The following is a 27832-nucleotide window of genomic DNA, read 5'->3' as shown; positions in this document are numbered from 1 at the left end:
CGCTTGACAACAGCAACAGCAGCGGCGGGTGCCTTCAGTTCACAGCTATTGCAGTATCCTCGTCGTGTTGACTACGACTTCCTTTGCTAAAGGGCGAACCTGTTGGGACTCTTTCGTTTGACATAAAAAAGGTAAACATTTTGTGATTATGACTGGGAATTGTTTTTCTTCTATTTCGAGCTCAATGGTTAAGACCTTAATTGGGCATGTCAGGGTCCGCATGACGATTAGATTTTAAGGTTGTAACATAGTGTAGTTTTTATTGTCCCAATGTTTTTTGTTTGTAACGGTTCCTGTCAATGTTTTACAATCTTTTTATGTTAGAATATCATGATCAAATATTGGGATGTGTTCTCTTCATTTATTGTCTCCAATTAAAAGTGATTTTTATTCGAATTGGAAATTTGGCGATTAATACACTATTTTGCACACCTCCTGGATTGTCCTAGATTATTTACAACGACACCAGAGGTGATTCTGCATTCCTCCAGAAGATTCAAACCAGCATGGGCTTCAGCTTGGTTTCAAGCGCTGCATGGACATTTGGGGGACGCCCAAGTCAACTGTGTAGCAAATTCTGAAAGTGAGTATTTTTGGATGGCGTTTAAATTTTACCTTTTCGTACAAAACTGATGACAATCGCTCAAAAAATGTAATTTCTCTTGTACATCATCTAAAATGTTAGTTTAACTCCATTGGAACACAACAGGTTATAAGGGATCTAAAGTAGGACCTCAGTAGTGCACCCTGTGTTGGAAGAAATTGATTACAGTGGCATTTACTTTGTCTTACGGTTCCCGTCATTCTTCTTCTTTTTTTTTTACTTCTTCATGTTCTATATCATGGTCAATAATTGGACGAAATTTTAATTAAACCCTAAAAGGGCCGGAAGCGGAATCCGCCCCCCCCCCCGACTTTTTCCGCGATAGCCTTTAAAAAAACATTTTCGCGACCCCAGCTGTTATGACTTTTTAGCCTCAGGCCTTGCGCATCTTTTGACACCAAAAATATAAAAATCGGACCAGGGGTTGTCGCCCAGCCAAACATTTTCCGGCGATACGCGCCGTGAAAACTAAATTGTCCCGTATACGTCGTGTACACAGACCAGAATTACCATTCGTACATATGAATAATTAATTAGCCACAATTCCCTAACCCTAACCTATTAAATTTTCCCACGGTTCTCTTCAAATTTCAATTATGTTGCGTCAAATATCACGGCCAATAATTCGACGCAATTTTAATCATAGGCGATGTGTTATTGTGCAGTATTATCTCCAGAAAGAGTGTATTTTTTGTCTAATGGGCACATCGTGACCCACATTGACAGACGTCTTCCGCTTTTGGAAGAAACTGATGGAAGCAATTATGATGTACATGTACAAGTGACTTTAAGTCGTGACGTTACATTATTTCATTCTTCTACTGTTCCTGTCAAGTTTCTTACTTTCTGTGTCCAAAAAAAGCGATGTGTTATTCTGCAGTTATTGTCTCTAGAAAGAGTGTTCTATTTTTGTTCAATAAAAGTTACTTAGTTTCGTTATGAATTTGTCATGATTAACCTGAACACCATATCTTGGTAAATCATATTAAATTTATTCCGGAATGGTTCTCATCAATTTCCAAGTGTTTAAAATATTATGGCCCATAATCGGACGCAATTTTCATTAAATGCGATGTATTATTCTACAGTCATTTTGTCTAAAACAAAAAGTTGTATTGTTCGTTTAATAGCCAGATTGTCATCTGCATTATACAAAAGTCTTAAAGGTACTGACCAGTGTTTGTGTAGGACGCCCTCTTTTGCAAGAAATTGATGGTAGCAAAAGCTATGGAGCGTCGCACTGTTGTTTTAATGTCTTTTATTTTTCTTCAGAGGTTTCCGTCGTTTTTTATGTCAGTACATCACGACTAATTATCAAATTTTCATATCAATACAACTTTATTATTTTGGAATTACTGTCTCTCTAAAGAGTGTCTCACCTTTTTCAATTACATGTGACTTCAATTCGCTATCATTTTTTGTCGGGGTCTAAACACTATATTTTCTTTAAATCATATTAAATTTATTCTTCCACGGTTCCTGATCCTGTCAATTTAAGATGCTGTGGGTTTGAGGTTTCATTGTTGTTCATTACCAAAGAAATTGGCGGCTGTTCCCATTTTAGCATTCTTTAAATTGTACCTTGTATACTCAAGCGGAGCCTTGTAAAGGAATGAACATTGATCCCTTGTCACAGGCTACATACGCCCATATCCCTTGTCAATCCTTCTTCAGCCTCTGCTCGATGCACCAGCGTGTTTTATTCAGTTTGGCTTGCCATGTGGTCTGGGCGTGGCTCAGGTACATAAAGACAGCAGTACGTTATATTTAAATTATTGTACATGTTCAGTATCTGTACCGGGTCGGAATGACCAACGCTTGGTAGATGCCTGAATAAGGTACAGTTATTTATTTATATAAATTGAAATTGTTGTATGAATAAACTGCCTTTATTCAAAGAATAGTTCATTTTTAAGTAATAAAAGAAACATAATACTGCGAATAATTGGTTTGTTGGAAAATGCTCGATGTTAAAACTACAGGCTCAACCCTTCTCCCTAGACTGGGGCTCTAAATTATTAAGTTCGAATATTTCGTTGTACTTTCTTGTCCTAAACTTTGCAATTATTTTTGAATTTAACAGAAAGAGTTCAATGACCAAAAATCTCGAGTAAAATTTGAAATACAATTATTCTGATTATTTTGGAAACTCTCAAAAAGCGTTCAAAACTTTGTTTTCTTTAGCCTGGACGAATTTTGCATGGCGGCCCGAGTAAACTTTTGGACAAATTGTAGTTATTGTCCCCATGAAGATTTTGTTTACTTTTATATAATTAAAATTAACTTCAATTCGGAATGATTTGTTTGTGATTGAAACACTCATTTTCTTTTTTGGATCAATTTCCAAATTTCTGTGTCAAATATAAAAGCCAATTATTGGATGAGATTTCAATTCATTGTAATATGTTGGTCTGGAGTTATCGCCTCCAAAAAAGAATGTTTTATTGTTGTTTGTTCAATTAAAAGTGACTTGGATTTTCTTTAAATCATATTAAATTTATTCTTCCGTGGTTATCGTCAATTTTCAAATTTGTTGTGTCAAATAGTATGGCCAATAATCTGACGCAATTTCAATCAAAAACGCAATGTTCTGTTAAGCAGTTTTAGTCTCCCGAAAGAGTGTTATAGTTTTGAGCAGATCGTGATCCGCATTGACAAAAGTCTTGCTCACAGTGTTTGTGTAGGGCGCCCTCTTTTGGAAGATATTGATGGTAGCAGCTCTACCGGAGCTCACCCGCAAACTTTCTAATTTGCTTCTTACATGCAAGCTATAAAGCTAACAAATTAATTATAGGTTTTCCCAGCGAATTTCCGAATTTTTCTAATCAGTTTCATTATCAGCCATTCAATTTCGCGCGAGTTTTGCATACGTGGTCCAATTGGGGTTTCTTTTTCATTTGGGGTTCATTCAATTTCATTTTTAGGAAGCCAAGATTTTGCTGTGAATGTTCGTTTTCGTTTTGGGGCAGCCTATTTCGCTTTGGTGCATTCAAGACTTAACTTGTAGCAGTCTTAAATTAAGTCTTTGCAACCTTTTGACGGTTGACGCTTTCAAATTAGCGAACATCTGTGCGCTTCTAACGTATAACCATGCTTTTCGTTTCTTATTCGTTTATGGGCAATCGCTTTCATCGTTTGGTCATTTAAATTAATAAGAATTTTCAACCGATATTTTTTCCGATTTTTCTCCGAGGTTCATTTCCCCCCAAAATACAATCTTGATGACTGTAAATTTTACAATGTTACAAATCAACTGATATGAGGGAAACAAGATGCAACGAAATAATGAATTGAAAGGGACTAAGATAATTTCTTTTTCACTGTTGATCTTTTCTACTTGTTGAAACGTTTGATCAAGGGGTTTTGTTACGTTGACGATTTCTTGACGTGCAAGACATCGGAACACGTAATATGTTTGGAAATGGTTGTACCGTCGGGAACACTTCTCTTGCGTTATTTCTTGAATGTTTTCTTGCGTATGTCTGACCGAACACTTACCATATTCATAGGGCCCATGCAAAGTTTTCAATGCAATACATCTTTGTGTCACATTTAACCTTATTTGCAAGTTTTATTTTCCATTTTGAGGGGCGTTTTTGGTGCCTTCTCCGTTTTTATGCTATTGCAAGTTCATATTCATTAGAAAACCTGTGATGGCATTCCGAGCATGATTAATGTTACACGGCTATTTCAGCAAAAAAGTTGCTAGAATTTTGGATATTTTGCTGTCATAAATTTCTGTTATTTCGTGATTATTTGATGTGTCAGTACATGGCAGTAAGCCAATGACCAACCCTTTCCCACAAATGTTTTCAATTAGCAAATTTTGGATGAATAATTTGAAAGAAAAAACCCTAAACTGAACAGTGTCTATCTGAAATGACATCACAGTAACAGCGTTAGTCCGGAAAAACATGGAAACTTTTAAATGCTTCAAGAAGTGCACATTTGCAATAAAATTAACCCAAAAAGGGTTGTCAAATGTGTAGTTTTCTTACATTTCACAGAGTTGCGCAAAAAGAATTCCTGAGAAAAATTCATTGCACATACCCTTTAAGAAAGAAAGTCAATCTACGGTTTGAAGTCATCAAATATGACTTACGCTATTAAAAGGAATACGGACACGTATGAAGTCTTAAAAGATGTTTGACAAAATGTGAAACATGTTTGCCCATTAACGAAAACGAATGCCCGATCAACCCCTTACTAATGGTTTAGACGAAATTGAATGACCAACGCAATGCCTTTAATATGAATGCATCTTTGATAGGGACGAGTGAAGCTAAAAGGCGATAGAATGCCCGGATAGTGAAATTGAATTATTCTATTTGATTGTCGAATGCCGATCTGCGTGATCTTTCAATTTCAATCTAAATCGAATGAGCCAGGCGTTAAATTGAATAAAAACGTGGTGAAATTGGCCGGGAAAACCTATATTATATTTCCTGGATGGTTTAATGGACTGTTTTGGCAACCGGCCGAAACGGCCTTTGTCTATATTAAGATTTTGGCTTTTCGCATAGCAGCTTGCAGAAAAGCCTTTGTTTTTGTTCTGATTTCTTCTTTCTTACGTGTGTTCCATCAACACATCCAAATACTCCTGGAAACTTGGAAAGCCTCTGAAGTCATCCTTAATTTCAGCTGAGCTGTTTTCTGGAAGTAGTTAATTTTTCTGCACATTGGATTTATAGTAACTCGATGAATGGCTCAGGAGTGGATCACCTACAAGCATTATGGAAATAAGTCCTGATGCATAATATTGTTGTGCAATTAGGACTTGCTGATACCGTAGAAGCAATTTCGCCACATTTTTTCTCATTAACAATAACATTCGATTCATACAAAACAAAGTAAACACTTATAGTCTATCAAAAAGTCATAAGTAAATACTTTCAGATTTACGAGTGCTTTTTAGTAAAAGGGTTTGCTTCATTTGATTCATACAGATGTGAGTAAATGCTTAAAAATTGGTTATAAAAGCAAATGCCACTTTTTATTCATAGAACCCAATGCCTCACAATCACACATAGTTTACGTTGATATAATCAACTTATTTTGGAAATGGGTGAATGTTTTAACCAAAAACATGATTTTAACTGAAAATTACTGTCACAAGGTACCACAGAAAAATTGGCCTTAAACGTCGTACAAAGAATTGTAAATGAGTTCCAGCCATTTGTGGTCCTTTTCAATTGTGTTCACAATTACAGATACAATCTGAACACACACCCCTGCCCCCAGTTTCACTCCAGCCTACAGTCATACGTATCTACTCATGAAGCTAGAATGCATAGTATTGATCATTCAAAGCTCTAGGACATCTCCTATCCATGAGCATGCCTCCAAAGCGTATAATTTCAGCCCTACCAACACAAATGGACGGATACAGTGCTTCAGGTGCCAAGCCATATCTCCTCTCTAAAGATGGATGGTTGAAGTTTATAGGACTACGTCCTGCATTCTGATCAGGAATTTCAAGCCATTCAACTTGACAGTCCGTAACTGCTTTACTAATGTCAAGAACATATTGTTGTTCGCCGTATGGGATCTTGGAATCTAGTGGTGGAGATAATCCAAGTTTAGTGGGTGACAACGTCCGTCTGTTACGGGCGCGTAGTTTGTAAGTCACAGGTGTTTTACACTGACACTCTGTTGAGCATGGGCAGCCGATCTGAACACTTTCACTGTTTGGGTCACTCATCGATGGCTGATTGGAATCGTTCACTACACTGTTTTGATTTACATTGTCATTAGATTGACTGCACAGACGTTTGGCTTCTGGGTGGAGGTCTCGTAGAGATCCACTTTCAACAGCTCCTCTTTGATTGGTTGAATGCAGTGATAACTGGCTGGATTGAGATGAATATGCCCCTCGCTGACGATTCCCATTTTGTGTAAACATCCGAGACAATGCACTCCCAACTGACTTGGAGCTTTTTCGTAGGCTATTGAAGATCACAACACATTCACCGATCTAAGAGAATGAGGTCAAAAACGGAAAGCGTGTGAAAGACAAAGAAAAATCATTATGTCCCCAACAAAGAATGCATTCCTGTAAAACATCCACTGACAAGCATTAAGTTGATGATAAAATGTCTCCCGGAATGCATTACAGATTAATGGCAGGGTTCACTTTATGAATACAAAATTCCCTGATATTTCACAGAAAAATTTCCAACTATTTCATTGGAAATATGTACACTTAAACAAGGTTTCTAGAAAGTCAAGAGGTGGTTGCAGCACAGCCAATTGTTATTGCAGTCAATGCACACAACTTGGACACATGGCACAAGACACATGCACACATGCACATTCGCCAAGCTGGCCAAAACTGGCCACTGTCAAATTCCCTGAGTTTTCCCTGTTTGGGGTATTTTCCTAAATTCCCAAATTGTTCCATCCCTTGCATAATGGACACTAATTTTCAATATTTTTCCCGGTTTCCAGAGAGGATAAAAAACCTGGATAGGACTTGTAAATGTTACAGACAGGCAAAGTTTTATCCCTTTAATATTAATTGACTTCATTCTTAATACTTTGCAAGTTACATACAAGTATTTATACAAGAAAGATTCATGTACATGGTACATGGTACGTCGTTTCTGGTGTATGTATGTACATTACAAGCATAAATAAAGGGAATTGGCTGGTGGTGGCACTGGGAAGATAAATTTAAATGCTGCGAGTGAAGGGTACAGTGTTGTAACTTTTTTTGATTCATAAAAACTGGTCCTGATCGGTATTAAATATGAGAAATTACATTGATTTCATGACAAAATATTAAAAGTAAATTAACGTCTGCGTATGTACGCATTGGGTTGGACCCCCCTACCCTCTCCCGTGTACATGGTGTACTTCATGTCAACACTCCCCCCCCCCCCTTTTCGAATGTACATATTTCATGGATGACCCCTGTCTTCATTAGCCAATATTACATACCTTGCAAGCTGCATGGCCAATAAAGTTACGAGCTGCATGTTCTGGTTTTCTTACTTCCACTTCTCTCCAACACCAGGGCACTTCACTTATGTCAAGCATCCAAACATCTTGAAGTTCCTGAACAAAGACAACAATAATATTTTAGTACTAGGTTGCCATTTCAATTCTAGATTTTTTGTGTTTCTTTCCATTAAAATCAAGGTGCTATTGCTGTGTTTTTTTGTGTGTTTAATAAGACCAGAAGAGAAAAAGAGTAACCCTATTCTTCTTGCTCACTCACCCATGCAAATCTACAAATTGTAGTGCTAAATTGTGTAACAACTGACATTTTTGTAAATTGCAATCCGTCTACCAAAGTTATTCTGCATCAGTGTTACTTTAGATAATGGACACCATTTTCAAACATTCAAAAATGAAACTGCCAAAATATCATGTAAAAGAAGCTTTGCCGGGTGATCTTGAGAGTGCCCAAGATCAAGTTGTGAACACAAACCCTTTGATAACGGAATAAATGTGTGCTTGTCCAGTTTTAATACTCTGTTTGAGACGGGTTTGAGTCTGGATGCTGATGGTAATGATCAGCATCCAGACTCCAACTGGTCTGAAACACAGTGTATAATACCAGCCAAACACATATTTATTCCCAATCATAAATACCTTTTCTGTCAAAAAATAAAAACTGTTCAGTCCAAAGGTTAAAATATGTCAAAAATTACATATTTCCAAAGATGATGTTCAACCATTTCACTTCATGTTTTTCGGGACAGCCCTCTAGCTATATTATGGTATGTCTCTGTCGCGAGTCGTGGTGAACAACTCCTTACATGGAGATTGGCGCGCATGCGCCGATATAGTGTGAATTTAGAACTATGAAATACTGACTCACTGGTAGTATTGCACATGCTTACATGAGGATTGTGAACGTTCAACCAGTAAAATGGAAAAAAAAGCACCAGATATCATAGGAGTCCAAATTTCATGTGACTATGGAAAAGTGTTTAAAAACCAGCCAGCCGGTCTTTATCAACCATTTAAAACTGGCCACATGACAGTCGACCAATAGGAATGGGTATTTATGAATAACGATTTATAGTATCTGATATCCTACTTGATTGTAAGTAAATAATAAGATCATGGATCCTGTCATTTTTTAATTGACCAAACCGTCACACTTTCAAGGAAAGTGAAGATGGATGCATTTTCAGTTTCCTCAAAAAAAGTGATACCTACTGAGCTGAAATTTGGACAGGTTATTTTTTACTGGCCAGCTCCAGATATATAATGGTCCTTAAATTGGCAAAACAAATTCTTTGCCAATGGTGTCCAGTACCTTTAAATGAGGTTCACAGTAACCTTGTGTTTACTTCTTAACAAAAGCTCACCTGATCAAAGTTTCCTAGTCCTCCTATGATCAAGATGTGGCCGTCATCTTCAACAACCTGAAGAACAGAAATTGAAAGTCAACCGGTTATATCAACTGCATCATTATCTTCATTCATGAGACATCAGAAGTAACAATGAAACCTGCATGCTTGCCTGTTCTCAAAGAATTGCCAATTCTTCTTCAGAATAACTTAAGCTAATGCTATTGGAGCTCTTCTGACAAACATGCGGGCACTTTACTATCAGTAGTGAACCCACAGTCTAAGCAATATGTAAATGTATTACAACAATAACAGCAATTACAAACAATGTTTGTTTTACAGCTATTCAACCTGGTTCCTCCAATCAAGGTATTCGACAACGAAACTTGGCTTTCTGCCCGTTCACATCCATGTACTGTTGCTATACCTACAACAGGTAGATGTCTAAAGGATACTGCAATAGGTTTTTCCCAAGTGCTGCATGTCTTTGGAATTCCTTGCCTGGTACTTGCAATTGTTTCCATCTAACCTATGATCTGTCCTGTTTCAAGAGGAATGTGTACCTTCAGTTTCCCTGAGTATCTACCCCTCTTTTTATTTCTCTTGTAGCCCTGTACCTTGAGGGGCTTTAAACCTTGTTCAGGGCAAATATGCATAAAACGAGGTGGTTCTTGAACCGCGCGTCTCGCCTGCTTTCATGATTATCTTTAAACTATTGAGTGACATTGGACCTTGGTATATGTGACCTTTGACATCATTATCATGTGAAGGTTCCCATGTTGCATCTATGACTCAATTTTTAATCGGACTTCAACTTTTGAAATGAGACCAATTCCTTGACACTTTAACCAATCAAAATGCCATATATATGTATGTATGCAATATACATGCATACGTTCAGAGTGATTGCATAGTCTCTTTCCTGAACAAAGTCTAGGCGAGACAAAAAAACAAACTTGACAGACCTGTACATGCTTGTCACGTGGATGTGGCTTCTTTCCTTCTATCTCCATCCGACTCCACACCATGCTCTGAAGTGAAAACACCCACACATCATTTCCCCTGCAATTAACACAAAATTGATATTACTGATTGAGTGACAATGATCATCATGTGCATGTATGCATGTACATATCTCAAAAGTTTGGTTCTGAGAGGAAAACTATTTTGCACCTTTGTTTGGATGATCTTTGATATTAACAGAGTTGAAATCCAGCCACAAGGAGTAACCATGTTGACCCCAACCAGGGCAAAGGTGTATACTATATATTGGGAGGTTCCAACTACGGTGGAGACGATGCTATAGTTGACAGGTAACATATAAATGAACTTCTTCATGTTCATCTTAATGTTCATCCGTTTAAGACAAACTGACTGCTGTCATGTCAAGACAGACTCCATGACCCCCCAGGCATGGCGTGTCAAAACTACGTCATGTTCTTCAACGCTGTGACACAGGGGCGTGTCAAAACTACGTCATGTTCTTCAATGCTGTGACACAGGGGTGTGCCAAGTCGTGATTTGGGTTGTCAAACCATGTATACATTTGGAGTGTCACTACTCCCGACATAGTAGGTGTATAGATTCCACAAAAGGATGACTCACTGGTGCACAATGACACACCATTCCCTGGAGTCATGGGGTGGGTCGCAAACTTGATAGTTGCACACTGGCCTGCTGAAGCCGACGCTGAATGTTATATAAAGTAACTTACTTGTGTCTGCTTCCACTGCCGCCACCAAATATGATCATCAAATCGCCCATCATACTGGCTCCATGATTGGCTAGGGGAGGGGGTGATGTGCTAGTCACTACGCACTTCCAATGATTCTTGGCGATATCATAAATGTGAAGATCGTTGAAGACAGTCGGAGGTTGATGGGGAGGGTTGGGAACCGGAGGTGCATATCCACCAAATAAGATCAGAGAACCATTGTGATGGACCATCGAGGCAGCTGCCTTGGGGGAGGGATATTCACCTAATTATAAAAGAAAAAGAATTTGCATATATGTTTTACCATAACTAGGTCCCGATCGTATGACGTCAAAGTACCATGAGACCACCCGGTTTCCTTGTAATCAGCTACAATTGCAGTCATGGCAGTAGGCAAATTGTAAACCAGACAATAAGGCTTATACTCACATAAAATCACTGTGAATTCTTTATCAAATGGCATAATGGTCACTATCTGTGCAACGTACGGTTGTCATAATCGTGACGAAATGCGCGCATGCATGCATGCTACATGTACACTGTTTGTGGAGCATGACAACCATTAGTCAAGGCTGTGATTCGTCAAAGCACTATTTGTAGGAACTTAATGGAACAGTCTTTTCATCAGAGAGACAAAATTCACTAGTGGTGGGATGAATATCCAGATTTTTTAAATTTCAGTTTGAATTCCACTATTTGGTTTGGATTTTGGAAACCGATATTCGGAAACCAACCTTAACAAAATTAAGCCTTCCATTTTTCTGACACAGGCTAAAGAAAACAACTGGAACATCTCCCAATTAGCTCCATGGTCTCTGATGGTAATTACATTCACTTGCTAGTGGTCTCCTTGGTTCATGAATAGCTTGCCCATTCATCTGATCAGAGAACTTTGCAACCATTTTGTCACCATTACAGTTCTGGAGGGCATTGCATGTGGCATCTTAATCGCCACTTTTGTTGGCATGACTGTGAGCTGAATGGGAACTTCCAGTGAAATCGGATAACCGTTAGTCGAGTTTTGAAAAAAAAACTGAAGATAACCGGAATTTTAAAATCTCTGATTTCTCCCACCACTACAATTCACACCTGTTGGCATAAGACGTGTCCATCCTCTGTCTCCCAAATCCAATATTCGTAGATCACAGAAACACGTTCCACTTCCACTTCCACGGGCGGATGGTATCATTCCACCAAACATATACATGACACCCTCTACACAGCAAGCACTGTGAGATAAGCGGCCATCCACACAGTTTGCTGATTGTTGTTCTGTGTGAGACCACCTCAGAGATCCTGATCTAGCAGCCAAATGGAAAGCCTGCAGTCTCCTCTTGACGACACCTGCAAAAAATAAATATAGGTTTGCAAACTTTAGTTTTACTATAGCAAAGGTATAATTGCACCTGTATCATTTATGAATAAAAAAATAGCCTTACAAAGAATGAATGTTTCCATCTTATTCTTCATAATCATAATTCATATTAAATTTATTTTATACTTACAAAAATACTGCAAGTGAGACTTGCACAAGCCCCTGGCATACTGGCAGTTTTTATACAGTCAGTAAGTACGGATTCTTGTCAGTGTCCCAAATCAAAATGGAAGATTTCCATTGTTTTAGCAATAGTGACCTTGACCTTTGACCTGTTGACCCCAAAAGCTATAGGCTTGATAAGACTACCATGAGCAACCCACAAACCAAATTTCAAGTTCCCCAGTAAAGTATTTCTCAACTTAGCACGTTGACAAGAATTCTGTTGTTTTAGCAATATAGTGACCTTGACCTTCGACCTGTCGGCCCAAAAGCAAAAGGCTTGATTTCGCTCGAACCCCCCGCCCTGCAAACAGGGCGCTGGGAAGGGCAGATGAGCTTCACAGAATCTTGTGAAGGAAGTGGGGATGGCATTCTGGGTAATGACCTACCATGCCTACATGTACATGATGTATGCATAAAGAATCTGGCTGCAGCTGTAGACCGCGCATTTAGCCAATGCGCGCAAATACTATCCGAAAAGTTTGTCATAGAAATGCATACAAACCATACCGGAAATGATTTGTTTTTCATTGCGGACCATGTGGACAACGTTTGAGCATCGAATGATATGCTTTTCGACCCTTCGTGAATTCCAAATGAACTCAGTTTAATTAATTACGCACGTAATTCCCACGCAATCTTAAGAATGAGCGATGTGCGCTCGTTCTTACATGTCTACTCTTAAGAATGCGCGTTCAACGTTCATTGCAAGAAATCGCACAACAGCCATGACAGCACTACGCTGCCGCATACCTTGCATCAAGCGACGCCACTTCCTCGACACGAGCGATGCATTTTTGCAGTCACTGTAAGGCGAAAGATATGACATTATTCTCTCTAATATCTCCTCCGGCAGATCTTGTATTCGTACACAGTGACATGATTCACGTATATATGCCATTACACAGTCAAAATTGTGTTGTGAAGTTGACTTATATTTTGCTGGAGAGAGTGGAGGGGGAGGCTGTTTTTAAATTTTAGCCATTTGTGAGTTTGTGACACACTGCATGGCTAGGCGCTCTGTTTCGTGAGGCCGCTGCAGGCCAGCTAGAAGCCACGATAGCTTTGGCGAAAGGCTATGACCATGCACGCCAGGCCAGGAAAACCTTTTTGAATAGAAATCTTCTTTGATATTCCTAAGATAAAACCATTTGAATTAGGGAACAATATATTATTTCACCTATTTGTAGGCATGTGAATTAATAATTTTTTCAGCAATTATTTAATAATGACTTTTCATTTTCAATAAAAAGGCCTACCAATAGAATAATGTTGGAAAGAGCCTGTCATGTCAGCTTCCATGAGGCCATTAAATGTTTAGCTTGCCTTTGAGTTTCGGTTAGTTTGGGTATACATGTACATGTACCTCTATATAATTGTGCCATAACATAAATTATTGTATTACCATGGCTTCAGATCAGTACTATGATCTGTCTGGTAGCCAGTTCGATTCCAGTTGGTTTAAAACTGCTGCGGGTAAGGAGTATTTTTCTAGCATTGTCCGGAAAGGGAAAAGAAGAATATACGGTAAGTCAAATTCGAATAGGCGAGGCCCTATCGAAACAATAGTTACAAAGTCCAAGAATGTCAACCTTAAATGTGGCCAATGAACTTGACTACTTCGGTAAATATAAGGGCCACTCTTCGAACAGGTACCCGAAAATGTTAAACTTTTGTTAATTTTTCATTTTTACATATTTAGGCCTAAGTATGACATGTATGAAGTAGACTTTGCCAGTTTGCTGTTTGTAGTTTATTTATGTTTTAGAAGCACACTCGCTCTCTTTATAGTGATAGAAAAGAAGTCTGGCCTTTCTTGGAGGTCTATTTGTCACTATTGTCTTTTTGTCTATTTGTAATTTCCAGGTTCGTTTGCACATGTTTGTATATCTAAATTTCAACATCGAAAAAATCACAGTCACGTAGACTCGAGTCTGCACTGGTAAGCAGAACACGAAAAAAGACCATGCGAGTGGGGCGCATGATGTAGGTGCCAACGGGCTCCGGCACTTGCATGGTCTTTTTTCGTGTCTGGGTTTATACCACTTGCACCTGGACTCAAGTCTAGGTGACTGACAGCAGTTTTTGACAGCAGAAATGATCCGGTGTAGGGTGAATATCCAACTCCGTGAAATATGGACTCATTGGTAGTATTGATTATTGCGCATGCGTAAGTACAGTAATATGCTATTTTTAGAATCACATACAGGAGAGTGACCTGTCACGTGTGAGGGATTAACCAATAATAGGGAAGAGGAGTCGGATTTTCATAGGAGTCGGATTTTCATATGACACCGGCACGTGCATGATTTTTCAATGTTGGAATTTAGATACATAAATGTGTGTAAACTTGAATATAACCATCAACTTATCGTTGCAGATTTTTAATTGCAACTGTTTTTATTTAGGTTTGCTGGAAAGACCATCTCTTCCACCCCATTTAATTCCTGAACTCATCTCCTACAAAGTATTTCTCAGTGGTAAGGCTGGAGTTGGCAAAACAAGTACTGTGGCTAAGCTTGTAGGACTCCCAGTTCCCACAACACACAGTGAAACCCCAGGTAAATACATTTTGGAGTTTGTTTAAGACCAAGTTAAAAAATAAAAGCTAGTACATGTATCTCATCGCTGCTTGCGACCTTTTTCCCACCTGCCTCTTTTTTAGGTTTTTTTTTTTGTAATCACACTTTGCAACATAGTTATCTTTCATTATTTGTTTCTAGCAAAGTTTTAGCTATGTGTGCAAGTTCAAAATCGGAGAAAGAACTACATGTAGTAATGATAAATAATTTTTCATTTTGTCAATGTGTAGGAATTGTGACATATGTTGTGTACTGGCCTGTCAAACTGCTGCACTCTGACAAGGTGTTGCTCTTTCGTCTTCAGTTCTGGGATGCAGGAGAGAATGCTATCAGGAAATTTGAACACATTCTACCAGTAAGTACAAACTGCTATGTCTTCATTTTCTTCTGTCTGAGTTGAAAAATGTTACTTGTCAATGTTTAACAATTTCATATTTTTTTCAAATTTGATTCTCTTGATTACACATTGTCTATACCCAGGCTTGCAAGAGTGGAGCGGATGCCATTCTCAATCTCTTCTCCTTCACGGATAGATTGAGTTTTGAAGATCTTCAATCTCAGATGTCCCGCTCATCTCAGTCAGGGGAACATGTCATCCGCATGGTGGTTGGAACCAAGTATGATCTATATAGCAACAGTGAAATAACCACAAGAGAACTCCAGAATTTTCAAGAGCAGTGGAAAGTTCCAATCCTGAAAATCAAGAACAGTGGCAAGCCTGCTGGTAATGAGCTTCTATACTCTGTGGACAGCATGCAAGAGGTCCATGACGTCGCCACTGTGATGCACAGTCTTTTAGAGTACATTTGGATCCAGAAGAAGATATCTTCTGGAGAGCTAAGACCAGAAGACCTGATTACAAGGACAGATATTGATGGGAAGAATGAGGGGGAATTATCGGATGAACTGGAAGCTTCTTATGTCTAATTCATAGTTCACACCCTACACAGATACATTGCATTTTAAGTGTCTCTACTAAATGCATTCATCATTCATTTGCTCAATTATTGGAGGAACAAAGTTTTCCATCAAGATATAGAAGCTTTAAACAGCAGCAACATGTGAATAGAAAGCTATGACCTTGTAACTTGCCATATTGGATGAATTAAAGTTTGCATGGGTAGCATCATAGCATGTTCATGTGGGGTTTTTTTTGAGTAAGAATTGAATTTTTTTTAATAATTTTTTTTACGTGGCTTGCAACTTAAAACAGTCTTCATTATAACGTTGATGGTTTTGTTTTAATTTAATAGATAAATAAAAAGACCAAGAAATGTAGCGGACTGCAAAAGTTAAAGTTTCAAGCATTTCAAAGACTTGTTTAAAAATTAGAAACCCTCACATTGCCTTGTATTTTTATTTTGGGGAGAGGTGGGGTAAGACTTTATTATTCCGCTCGCTCATAGACATAAATTCCGCCGTAAAAGTTGTATAGCGCCCTCTGATTTCTGCACCGATCACGCATTTCGCTCATACCGTATGCACCTACCCGTTTGCAGGGCGGATTTACCCAGCACGATAGGTCCATGATTAGACAAAGGCCCCCCCCCCCCCCACCCCAATATCCCAATACCCTATGCAAACCCTAAACTATTGTTACCTAACCCAGCACACCCAGGTTTACGTTACATACCTGCACCTTGTGTGGACTTTCCATTGCTTTCGTGTAGTTGAGAAAAACCAGTGAACTTGAAAACTCATTTTTCTCAAACTGTGAAAACTCTTTCAACCCAATTTTTTTCTATGATTTTCTTTAGTGTTTCTCTTCATTCTGTCGCCGATAAACCTACCCCAAAAATGCCTCTTAACCTGTTTTCCAGAAATGGGGAAACATTGTGTGGACGTGGGCAAGTCCACACAACGTCGGACTGGCCCGCCTCTCGGCCCCTCGCTCGGTCGCGGTGCGGACACCGGCGGCCCTCGGCCCCGGGTGGACCGGGGACTGCTCCCTTGGGCGGGGCCCCGGTCCGAAACCGTGGGTGGGGTGGATAACTAAAGCCGACCGGCCAGGCCACGGCGGATTCCCCGGGAGCGCCCCGGACCCGGGCGCGAAGCCGCGCCGGGCCGCCTGCGACCGGGGCGGGAGAGAGCGGGACGCGTCGGGACGCCCGTCCGGTTCGCCACTTTGACACGTCGGAATTTCAACGTCGCTGCAACCTGGTTCATGTGGACCTCTTTTGTTCGGAAGTCCACACAGCGTATGTAAATGCTTGTACACAAAAGGGGGTGTGGGCGGGGCACGAGCGAAATCGCGTATCCATGATCGATCCGTAAAATATATTTAGCGCCCTCTGTTGATGCAATGAGACTGTGAACGCGTTCCCCCCCCCCCCCCCCCCTCCAACTTCGGTCGTGTTTCCTGTTCATTTCGTTAAAAAAAAATGTATTTTCAATATAAAGAGTCTGGTGTCTGTCAATTCCGAACTTTTCCCTTCACGTCCAGACGTCAAGTCTTGATCCTGTGTTTTAACAGGTCACGCAGGTTGGTACTCATGGTAGCAAAAAGTGTCTCAACTTTTTATTACTATTAGTATTACTAGTAGTACTGTCACGCCCCAACTATCGCATCGGTCCCAACTATAGTGCGGCAGTTGGGTCAGCCCAACTATAGTTAGGACTGGAGTTGCGCCGGATGCTTCATGCTTGATAGATCTTGTTGGATTAAATGTTCCGCGACGCTGGCACCGTGTATTCGTCGTGCATGCATGCCGCAAGGCTGGCCGGTCACGTGGTACTGCCTAGTTGGATGAGTTGTGCAGCTGCTGGGTTGATTGTCCAGCAACATTTTGCAAAATTCAAAGATTGCCATTGTATTGTATGCGTAAATTTGCCTGAATTAAGTTGTTATCAAAAATCAAGGCCAGGGAAAGAATGTTGCATCCTGACGCCACTTCACTTTAGCGCTGTGTTCAACGGTGTGATGACTGTACAAACGTACAAACATGATTGATGATGTCAGATGAAATCCTTCCATGGTCATGATAAGATGGCTTGAGTAATATAACTCCAGCTGCTACATGTGAATGAATATGAGCATGTCAGCTTGAGTTACTCAAGCTAGGTCATGATGGTATAAAAGTCGATGACGAAGTCAAATTACATTGTTACCATTGGCGTACTACATGGAAGGCATGGTCGGGGATAGCTCCACTAGTGTGGCCGTCGGTATGCTGCGCTGAACCTAAGGCCACACACCGTGGTCCGTGCACTACTGAGGACGTTTTCATAAAATTTGCAGGAAATTTCTTACATATGGTTGTATTCTACGATGTCCCATCTATCACTTCTGGGTAGCCCCACTAGTGTGGCCGTCAGTATGCTGCGCTGAACCTTTGGTTCAGCGCAGCATACCGACGGCCACACTAGTGGGGCTAACTTCTGGGATGCTTAGGTGTAATGATGTTCAATTTTCCGAGATATTCTTGAATCTTTCTGGAGCCCATATGCACTCGTGAAACGTCCGGTGATGGCAGCCATTTTGAATGTGACAAGAGATGACCTCAAGCTGTGACGTCGCGTTTATGCAAATTGCTTGTCGAGCAAGGGCGCAAGTTGCAAATGCGACGGCTGTTTCCTGTACCATGCATTTATGGTCTGGGGGCCACGTGCACTTAGCCCGACTGCGTCTGGCCGTACAGTACTATCGCAAGCTCTGTAGTACAGAGCTTGCGATAGTACTGTACGGCCAGACGCAGTCGGGCTAACGTGCACTGATCTCTATTCAGGTTCTACGGCACAGGAAACAGCCGTCGCATTTGCAACTTGCGCCCTTGCTCGACAAGCAATTTGCATAAACGCGACGTCACAGCTTGAGGTCATCTCTTGTCACATTCAAAATGGCTGCCATCACCGGACGTTTCACGAGTGCATATGGGCTCCAGAAAGATTCAAGAATATCTCGGAAAATTGAACATCATTACACCTAAGCATCCCAGAAGTGATAAATGGGACATCGTAGAATACAACCATATGTAAGAAATTCCCTGCAAAATTTATGAAAACGTCCTCAGTAGTGCGCGGACCACGGTGTGTGGCCTTAGGTTCAGCGCAGCATACCGACGGCCACACTAGTGGGGCTAGGTCGGGGATTGTCACTTACATTTTGCCCGAGGGGTGGGGATTTTGTCACTTGAAAAGTGACAATCCCCACGTCTTGGGTGGGGCAGCCGGGGGGGGGGGGGAACAATTGATGGGCACATTATTTAGATGATATATGATGATATATGATGAAGAACAAAGTGGCATCAGGTTGCAACATTCTTTTCTTAATAAGTTAACGGTTAGCCCGACTGCGTCTGGCCGTACAGTACTATCGCAAGCTCTGTAGTACGGCCAGACGCCCGATGCTTCCACAGAGACTGAATTTTGTTGGCCGCCGATGTAGTGATTTTGCTACATCTTTCGATCGCGATTATCTTTTCATCCAGGACACAAATTTCCAAAGTTAAGGTTCGTAGTCGTAGAACAACTCATACCTTTTCGAAAAAAACGTTGTTTGGTCTCAATATTTTCATCCATCTGGCCACAAGACAAATTTCAGTCATCAGATTCCACAAATATCGTCCCCCATGCGATCCCCCATTTTGGACGTGCGTGCGGCGCCGGCGGGGCCGTACTTCCAAAAACACGAGGTATACGTCACAGACTGTTTATGCATATTCATGAGTTCGCGCGGGCGCGCCTGCATATTGCATACATAACAGCGCGGCCGCCATTTTGAAATCGCATGGGGGATCGCATGGGGGACGATATTTGTGGAATCTGATGACTGAAATTCGTCTTGTGGCCAGATGGATGAAAATATTGAGACCAAACAACGTTTTTTCGAAAAGGTATGAGTTGTTCTACGACTACGAACCTTAACTTTGGAAATTTGTGTCCTGGATGAAAAGATAATCGCGATCGAAAGATGTAGCAAAATCGCTACATCGGCGGCCAACAAAATTCAGTCTCTGTGGAAGCATCGGGCGTCTGGCCGTACTACAGAGCTTGCGATAGTACTGTACGGCCAGACGCAGTCGGGCTAGTTAACGGTATACAAACAAGAACAGATTTTTTGATAATCGTGTAGTTTAGGACTCCATCCCACATAAAAAAAAGAGAATGAAAAGAAACTTTTTTGTTTGATACTGCTGATATCATGGAACTAGTTCTAGAATTAGAAGGCACCCCCGTGTGCCTTCAAATCAAATTTAGATTTTCACACGTAAACTAGTTTATTTACGCTTAAAGGGAATATACATCATTTGCTTTTGCTGTAATTTTCAGAAATGGATGGAATGGGGGGGGGGGTTGGAAATATATAGCAAATATAGTTACACTTACTTTTTTGAGGTTTTGGGTTCGAAAATGCTATAAAAACCAAGAAAAACAATCATTTTCCTGTAGTCTGGTTCCCTGACTCCTTATAAGAAGAAACAGAGCAGTTAACATACATTTGAGAATTGTAAGGTCAGGGAACCAGTCTAGCTGGCTTGTACCTGTTCATAGGTGTGTAAATCGATTGCAAACAAGTGCGATGGTCAATTGGGGCCAGTATTTGAAAAAAAGCCAGTTTTTTCCAACGCTGGTCGGCTGACCAGCGTTGAAAATTGATACAAAAAATACCACTTTTCTTGAAAACGACAGTATACCAGGTGCCATGATTTTACAGGATGCTTTACACTGTCATTCACTCGCATTCCAGCAAGGTATTTCAAAATGATTTGGTAGTTTTATTTTTGGATGTTTGCAAATGTTGTATTTTCCCTTTAAGAAACACACTCACCCTCATAATAGCGATGGAAAAGAAGTCCCACCTTTCTCGGATGTCTGTTTTTTGTGTAATTTCCAGTTGTTTGTTTATTTTTTTTTCTACAGTTGATAGTTATTCTACCTTTTCACTTCGTCTGGTTGTCTTGAGAAACTTTTGGTAATGGCGTCCATAAGGGCTACGAAAATGTCTTTCAAGAACATCCACCGAAGTATGGCTGGGCATCTTAGGCCTTCCAACTCTGCAGTGCAGTGTCTTCCTTTACATAACAACAAAACTGTATCTACGTACATGTACATTGGGACCTTAGCCTCCAATGCACGACAAATAAACCACGGCTCGATCCAAGCTGTCTACACATTTTGTGATTACCAGAAGATCTCACATTGTCAACAGTTGTCATGGAGACATCTTGCTACATCTTCTGCTGCTCATCAGACCGCAAGAGAAGTGCCTCTTACCTCCACATCACATCCGACACTTGAACGCGGTCCTTTCTCAAGAGTTACTGATGATAATGTCGCATTCTTTCAGGAACTTCTACCACAGAGAGTAATCACGGATGAAGATGACCTCATCTCATCTAATACTGATTGGCTCGGGTCATTAAGAGGTATCAAAGTTTTACTCCTGAATTAAGAATCATAATTAAAGGCAAATTATGAAAAAGCTTTAATACTTGGATTAACACTTTTATGCAAACATATATTCTGGGCCAAGTTGTCCTTGTAGTCAAAATCAATCAAGTGACTATTTTCAACAGCTAACCATTCCCAGCCCACATAAAGCATGATTGACTGGCTGGGACTGCTTTAAAGTAAATTGATGCAGCTATGCTTTTACTCGGGTCGAGTGATAAAACAGCTGTGACCACAACTTGCCTACTTTGTCTCCAGTGCTCGTTAGGAATTCGACATCTTACACTGGAGGTCAATGTACGTTCTATCCAGTGGTAAAAAAAATGGGTTGAGTCAAGCAGATGATCTAGCAGGTTTTTTGATTCTTGATTTTTCGATTTTCCTCTGGTCACCCTGACTGACACTGGTCTATGTGATACGCATGAACAGATTCGCTGATTAATTAGGCAAGACCCCGCTTCTTGACTTCCTAGATTTCGACCAATCAGCGGGCGCTTTCTATATCGGGTCTTCGGTCATTCACCCGTTGCGAGTCATAGACAATGGATCACAATAAATATGTCACGCGCTCTGTATCATGTTACACAATATCGCGCCCGGCTGTTGTTGAATTACAAAACACTGCATCCGAATTGACCAATCAAACCATTTAGTCCTGATTTAGGAATGGAATGACGTCACAATTGAGTAAAGTCGACTCCGATTAGCTGGCGCGTGGGATGCATATACATTGTATATACATTGTATAATTGTGTCTAGATATATCAGACGTTATACAGGAGATTTGCTCCGTGGATAACGGGTGATATTCGAGCTAGACTGACACATGAGCATACATTCTTGTTTTACTATACTCCCGATGACAATGCTTTGTGTTTCTCTTTGTCCTTGTAATATAACACTCTCCCATAGACTATGCACACAAACTTACTACAGAGGACCGTTTCCAAAAAATGACCTAACTCCTGAGGACTGAAAGGATCTGTTCTCCGTTTGTGTGTTGGTCCTCGGGGGTTATGTAGAACAACCACCAAAACACAGCCATGACAGCGGAACCCAGACGGTTTTTCTTAAGAAGCCACAGAAATCATCAGTATTTTTCATATTTTAGTCACTGCTGTTCTGTTTCAAGTCGATTATTAGCTTTGTGAATGACTGCTTCATGGTATGGGGTATATTTAATCTCAACTGGGTTTGAATTATAGGGAAAACGGACCATTTTTATGGAGTCCGATTTTTTAGGGACTCTGCCATTTTTTACCGCTGGATAGAACGTACATTTACCTCCAGTGTTAAATGTCAAATTCGTGATGAGCATGGAAGTGAATTTTGACTGTCTGTGACTGCTTAAATAGCAGGAGGGTTAAAGATTGTACTGGTTCTAAACATTTTCTCATTTCCAGGTGCAAGTCAAGTTCTACTAAGACCAAAGACTACTGCTGAAGTCTCTAAGATCATGGCATATTGTCACGCTCATAACCTGGCTGTAGTTCCTCAGGGAGGCAACACGGGTCTAGTAGGAGGAAGCGTACCTGTCTTCGACGAGGTCATATTGTCAACATCTCTCATGAATAACATTGTAGAGTTTGATGAACTGTCAGGTTTGCGGTCATTTGATAATTCTTTTGCATGTTGTTGTTCAAGAACATTTTATTTACTTGTTTATGTAAATGCACATGTGTATGTATGGGCTCCGTGTGCAAGCAAGAGAGGTTTTTTTTACCACTTTCGAGAGCCCTATGGTAATGGAACACACTGCTTGCGCAGACAGGTTTGCACGTGTTATGCTTGAAGTACACACGACTTATTTTTTTCTGAATGTGTATAAGCCATAGCAGTTTGAGCATTGGGCGTCAAAGGGAATGCATATAATAATCTCTGCCAGTGGTCTACTCCAACTGTCCTTACTGTTGAGGGGGTACTTGTTCACAGACCCCATAAAGTACCTGCACATTGTTTTGTTAATATTGATATCTATAGTAATACTTACAGATTTGGGGGAAACTGTTGTCAAGAAGAATGCTACATTCGTTGCAGTCAAGACATGTTTCATAATGTCATTTGGACAGGTGTTCTAGTGTGTCAGGCAGGTTGTATCCTGGAGAAACTTGATAATTATCTAGCAGAGTACGGCTACACAATGCCACTTGATCTTGGAGCTAAAGGAAGTTGTCACATTGGAGGCAATGTGTCTACCAACGCAGGAGGAATCAGATTACTGCGTTATGGCAGCCTACGGGGAACAGTACTAGGGATTGAAGCAGTAAGTGTATTTTGCTTCCATTCCATCATGTATTACCATGCCTCATACATATTCATACCTTATACATATTCATGATAAAGCGATGCATTCTCACTGATCCATTCACCATCAAGTGTCAGCCGCTAGTACATGTAATGCACATGAAGTTTCACACACAGGTTCTATACGCATGCGTAGTAGACTATCGTTACCTGTGCACTAGTCTGAACATTGCCCTAGCTACATGAGTGGCTAATCATCTTTACTCGCAGCTGGTATGCTGAATTTGAAGGACGCGGCTACAACGTGGTCGGGCCGCTGGCACGTAAAGGTGCCTATGGCTGCCGGCCACATCGACCCATATATGATCACGGAGCACAGCCTGAGATCGAAAGTGTTTGATTTTTCCTCCGGGAGGAAAACCGGAGGGCCCGGAAAAAAACCCTTGTGGCACAGGAGAGAACCAATGCACAACTCTACTCACATGTGATCTGCGGCCAGGATTCAAACCATGGTCACCTTGGTGAGAGGCGAGCGCTTTACGCACAAGCCACCCATGGCACGCACTCCATATGAAAGCACACATGTACATGTTAGCAAACTGTGACATTATTGCATTTCAGTCCTGCATGTTTCTGTCTTTGTTTGCATAAGGTACTTGCAGATGGACGTGTCATTGATTGTCTTTCTTCACTACGTAAGGACAACACTGGTTATGATCTCAAGCAGATGTTTATTGGTTCTGAAGGAACACTTGGAGTTGTGACTGGAGTGTCTATTCTGTGTCCTCCTCGGCCTCAGTCTGTAAATGTTGCATTCTTTGGTAGGTGTATTTATAGACCTATCAAAGTATAAACCTACCACAGTTATGTGAGGACTCCTTTGGAAAGCAGGATTTTTTTAGCTGACATGGACTACCCTCATTAAAGATTACAATAAGATTAAGAAAATAGAAATTTCATTGTAATAGGTAGCAAGTGACCATCCGGTTTCCCCATAATTGGCCACTATTGCAGTAGGCGTATGATTAGGCCAAAATTAATAGTTCTGCTTCCGGTTACCCTACCTACCCTATTTTGACAGCCCCTTTCCTAATGTTTTTGGAAAACCATCAATTACTACCTTTTGCCCTTGACTATACGCACCCACGTCCTGCATTGTAAACTAGAGAGTAGGGCTACTTACTTTGTATTCTTGATCAAATGGCATATCATAATTGTGCCGACCCAGCACTGGGTTTTGGCTCAATGTTTTTCTTACAAGTTTTGCCATCCATCTCAGCTTTGAAGGATTTTTTACTACCTACTTTGCACGGTGCTATATGATCTTTTCCTTCCACAGTGTCAACTCTAACTTTCCAGTACCCATAGAAAGGATGAGTAAATTTGCGTTATAACAAAAGATCGTCATACATAGCATTTCACCTCCTTAAATTTGTACTTTGCTGAAATGCAACTACAGTCGAACACCTTTATAACAAGGTCCTTATGACTTTATGAATTACCTTGTTATAACATAACTTGTATTAACAGTAATGGAAAACAAAGAAAAACAAAGACTCTGGACCTTAAAATTTTCTTTTAAGCAGTACCTTGTATTAACAGTTTGATTGTACATGAATATGTAGAAAGACTTCATAGTAAATCTGTGGTTTCTCTACTTTTCTTTGCAGGTTGTGACAGTTTTTCTAAAGTCCTTGCTACATATAAGGAAAGCAAGTCCCATTTGGTTGAGATCTTGTCTGCATTTGAGATCATGGATCAAGAAGCTCTCATGGTAAGAAATGAAGACTTTATTTCCAAAATGGAAATATGTATTTGAAAAAAAGGGAAATAATAGTCAAAACACATTTGGATGTCATAAACAGAGAAAGCCCTAGAAAACAAAGCTGAAGTATTGCGATATCTCAGCCACTACTCATTTAGATATCTCAGCCACTACTCATTTAGATATCTCAGCCACTACTCATTTAGATATCTCAACCACTACTCATTTAGATATCTCAGCCACTACTCATTTAGATATCTCAGCCACTACTCATTTAGATATCTCAACCACTACTCATTTAGATATCTCAGCCACTACTCATTTAGACTGGGCTTTCTTTTGCACAGTATGTCACCAAGTATCTGGAGCTTAGAAACCCACTCAGCAAGGAGTACCCATTCTACATTCTAGTGGAGACTTCAGGGTCAGACGGAAATCACGACGAGGAGAAACTGAATCGATTCCTTGAACACATCATGGCAACGGAACTGGTGTTGGATGGAACGGTTGCTACAGATTCAGCAAAAATTCAGGTAAATATTCCTTGACATCCTTTGAGTGAGTTACGTGAGTTCAGAAAGTATGCTGTAAACTAAATGGAATCCCAACTGGGGGAGGGATGCAATCAATGCGAAAGGTTTGCTCTTGCATACCCAGCTAATTCAATGTATTGTACATACATGTAGGCCTATATGGTTTCATGCAGCCGGTGGTTCCACTTTGACCCCCCCCCCTCCTTAAATTCCCCCTTAAGAATATACCCAAACTAAAACAATTCCTTTATATATTAGCCTTCATATTTTACACACAATACTATTCAATCACACACGATCCAAAAATAATAACCAACAAATTAATGGTTGTTCTCAGAAAAAGTCCAAACTGAAATTTTGCATTGATGAACAGTAAACAAATGAATACAGAAAACAAACAAATATTAACTTATCATAATATTTTAAAGCTGAATTCCAAGATTGAAAATTTTAGGCCCCTTTTAATATTTCTAGAAGATGAAAGCAATACTTGTATCTCATGTACGTTGGATAACTTGCTAAATGTGCAACTATATCCAGGGGTGAATGCTGTCGGGATTGTTCCTTATGTCAGCAATTTTTGTTGGGATATGAAGAAAACTCCTTTCGAAACTGGAATTCCGGAGATTTTACCATGAAGGTGTTTTAACCTAAGACTTTTTGAAAATAGAACTAAAGAAATGTGTATTTTAAGGGGTGCCTAGAAGCAAATACTAACTTATCATACCCTATGTTGCCTTAGGGCCCTTGAAAGCCCCAAATTAAAGCCTCTGCCGATTATTTGGTGGATTTTTCATTTTCTCCCATTCTCACCCCTGCTCTGTATCTACTCATTGTAGATGATATGGGCCTTGCGAGAGAGAGTCAATGAGTCCATTCAACGCACCAAAGTACAATACAAGTATGACCTGAGTATCCCTCACCGTGTCTATTATGATATTGTTCCTGAGATCCGTGAGCATCTTCGCACCCACCACTCCCATTTACCAGTCTGTGATGTCGTTGGCTATGGCCATGTCGGCGACGGCAATATCCACATCAATGTAGTTGTCGAGGAATTCTCTGAGGAAATCAAACAGGCACTAGAGCCTTTCATCTTTGAGAAGACGTCCAATCTAAAGGGAAGTGTTAGTTCGGAACATGGACTGGGTTTTAATAAGAGGAACTATATCGGGTACACTAAGACAAATGAGGCTGTGCTGGTTATGCAACAGATGAAGCGATTGTTTGACCCCAAAGGAATCTTGAATCCTTACAAGACAATTCCATCCGTCCCAGGTGTAACAACGTCATAGTTCGTTGACAATGTGAGTTATGCGGTCAGTGACCTATATAGGTCATGTCAAAAAGGGAACTTACAACTCATTGTCTTAAGTGATGTCTATGTTATGAAGGCATTCTTACTATCATTGAGCTTTTGTCTGTGAATTGAAAGCAGCAATATGATTACTAAAAATGAAAGAGAATGTGTGAGTAAACAACATGACTTGGTCTAATGAAGAGCAATCATATTCATGACAGTAATACAAACCGTGAAAGTATATATTTTCATTTTGATCAATTTAAAACACCTCATAAAAAACTTTACTAGTCAAAAACAATCAAAATGAATCAAGCATATGATTCTTTCAATGTACAATGAGGTCATATTTTGATTCTAATCCGTGTGAATCTATGGTCGTTTGTCTAAAACTGTTGAGCATTCTTTGAAAGTTAATACTACCTTCAATAGTTCTTGTGCACAATCGCCACTTGGCATGTGACAAAGAAGTGCTTTAAACTAATTGCACATACAACTTGCTGGACACCACATCCAATAAAGAATCATACCTATCGAGGCTACATAGAAAGTATTGAAAAAGTATGTTTATGACGTTTGTCCAATTGAAAACTGTCCAAAAATACAATTTTTTTATGTGCAAAGTAAATGTAATGTACAAAAATGTATCATAAAATTATATGAGATTTTTAAAATAGCAATATGAAGAAATTATTATGCTCTGAAGGGCGAGTTGGATTTTTCAGAGAAATTTGTACACTATTTTTTTTTTTTTGGAGAATCAGGCCTAGGTAGTAATAAACAGGAACAAAGCAAACAGATTTTCAGTTGAAAAAGGATTCTTTCTTGTGATATTAAGTCTGCTATCAAAAGGCTGAATT

The 27832-nt window shown here is 40.0% G+C and overlaps 3 protein-coding genes across 10 annotated transcripts; 2 read left to right on the top strand and 1 right to left on the bottom strand.

The window, feature by feature from the left end:
- LOC119746400 (D-2-hydroxyglutarate dehydrogenase, mitochondrial-like) lies at positions 1-27773 on the top strand. 6 transcript variants are annotated; one of them, XM_038223314.1, is made up of 9 exons: positions 1-131; positions 450-583; positions 20600-21105; positions 22534-22731; positions 23200-23393; positions 24027-24195; positions 25045-25148; positions 25487-25672; positions 26512-27773. In XM_038223314.1, exons 3-9 carry the CDS (start codon positions 20655-20657, stop codon positions 26965-26967), a joined length of 1758 nt encoding a protein of 585 aa, XP_038079242.1. In that variant the 5' UTR covers positions 1-131; positions 450-583; positions 20600-20654; the 3' UTR covers positions 26968-27773. The 6 variants fall into 6 exon arrangements, with proteins under 6 accessions (XP_038079242.1, XP_038079243.1, XP_038079244.1 ...); XM_038223315.1 differs by lacking the exons at positions 1-131; positions 450-583 and adding an exon at positions 17080-17222; XM_038223316.1 differs by lacking the exons at positions 1-131; positions 450-583 and adding an exon at positions 17080-17235.
- LOC119746402 (F-box only protein 42-like) lies at positions 5571-13235 on the bottom strand. The gene is made up of 7 exons (XM_038223320.1): positions 12912-13235; positions 11711-11965; positions 10622-10886; positions 9873-9969; positions 8926-8982; positions 7544-7660; positions 5571-6578 (listed from the first exon to the last, which is right to left on the bottom strand). The coding sequence occupies exons 1-7, from the start codon at positions 13057-13059 to the stop codon at positions 5886-5888; spliced, it is 1632 nt and encodes a 543-aa protein (XP_038079248.1). The 5' UTR covers positions 13060-13235; the 3' UTR covers positions 5571-5885.
- LOC119746403 (ciliogenesis and planar polarity effector 2-like) lies at positions 12910-16031 on the top strand. Of its 3 annotated transcripts, none has more exons than XM_038223324.1 (4): positions 12910-12966; positions 14567-14719; positions 14971-15095; positions 15221-16031. In XM_038223324.1, the coding sequence occupies exons 1-4, from the start codon at positions 12948-12950 to the stop codon at positions 15665-15667; spliced, it is 744 nt and encodes a 247-aa protein (XP_038079252.1). In that variant the 5' UTR covers positions 12910-12947; the 3' UTR covers positions 15668-16031. The 3 variants fall into 3 exon arrangements, with proteins under 3 accessions (XP_038079252.1, XP_038079249.1, XP_038079251.1); XM_038223321.1 differs by lacking the exon at positions 12910-12966 and adding an exon at positions 13420-13685; XM_038223323.1 differs by lacking the exon at positions 12910-12966 and adding an exon at positions 13431-13496.
- Positions 27774-27832: the final 59 nt, after the last annotated feature.

Source organism: Patiria miniata, unplaced genomic scaffold (assembly GCF_015706575.1).
Source record: "Patiria miniata isolate m_02_andy unplaced genomic scaffold, ASM1570657v1 HiC_scaffold_7, whole genome shotgun sequence".
NCBI classification, from domain to species: Eukaryota; Metazoa; Echinodermata; class Asteroidea; order Valvatida; family Asterinidae; genus Patiria; species Patiria miniata.
This window is presented reverse-complemented; position numbering and strand designations above follow the sequence as displayed.

What these genes read in the sequence shown, in the direction of transcription:
- LOC119746402 (XM_038223320.1), bottom strand. Translation starts at nt 13,059, where the DNA reads ATGGCATATATACGTGAATCATGTCACTGTGTACGAATACAAGATCTG. An exon ending in GTGGCGTCGCTTGATGCAAG is followed by an intron (nt 11,966 to 12,911) that starts GTATGCGGCAGC and finishes TATTTTTTGCAG; the next exon opens with GTGTCGTCAAGAGGAGACTG. An exon ending in GACACGTCTTATGCCAACAG is followed by an intron (nt 10,887 to 11,710) that starts GTGTGAATTGTA and finishes TTTTATAATTAG; the next exon opens with GTGAATATCCCTCCCCCAAG.
- LOC119746403 (XM_038223321.1), top strand. Translation starts at nt 13,565, where the DNA reads ATGGCTTCAGATCAGTACTATGATCTGTCTGGTAGCCAGTTCGATTCC. An exon ending in AGGGAAAAGAAGAATATACG is followed by an intron (nt 13,686 to 14,566) that starts GTAAGTCAAATT and finishes GTTTTTATTTAG; the next exon opens with GTTTGCTGGAAAGACCATCT. An exon ending in AACACACAGTGAAACCCCAG is followed by an intron (nt 14,720 to 14,970) that starts GTAAATACATTT and finishes GTCAATGTGTAG; the next exon opens with GAATTGTGACATATGTTGTG.
- LOC119746400 (XM_038223314.1), top strand. Translation starts at nt 20,655, where the DNA reads ATGGCGTCCATAAGGGCTACGAAAATGTCTTTCAAGAACATCCACCGA. An exon ending in TGTAAATGTTGCATTCTTTG is followed by an intron (nt 24,196 to 25,044) that starts GTAGGTGTATTT and finishes TTTTCTTTGCAG; the next exon opens with GTTGTGACAGTTTTTCTAAA. An exon ending in CAGATTCAGCAAAAATTCAG is followed by an intron (nt 25,673 to 26,511) that starts GTAAATATTCCT and finishes TACTCATTGTAG; the next exon opens with ATGATATGGGCCTTGCGAGA.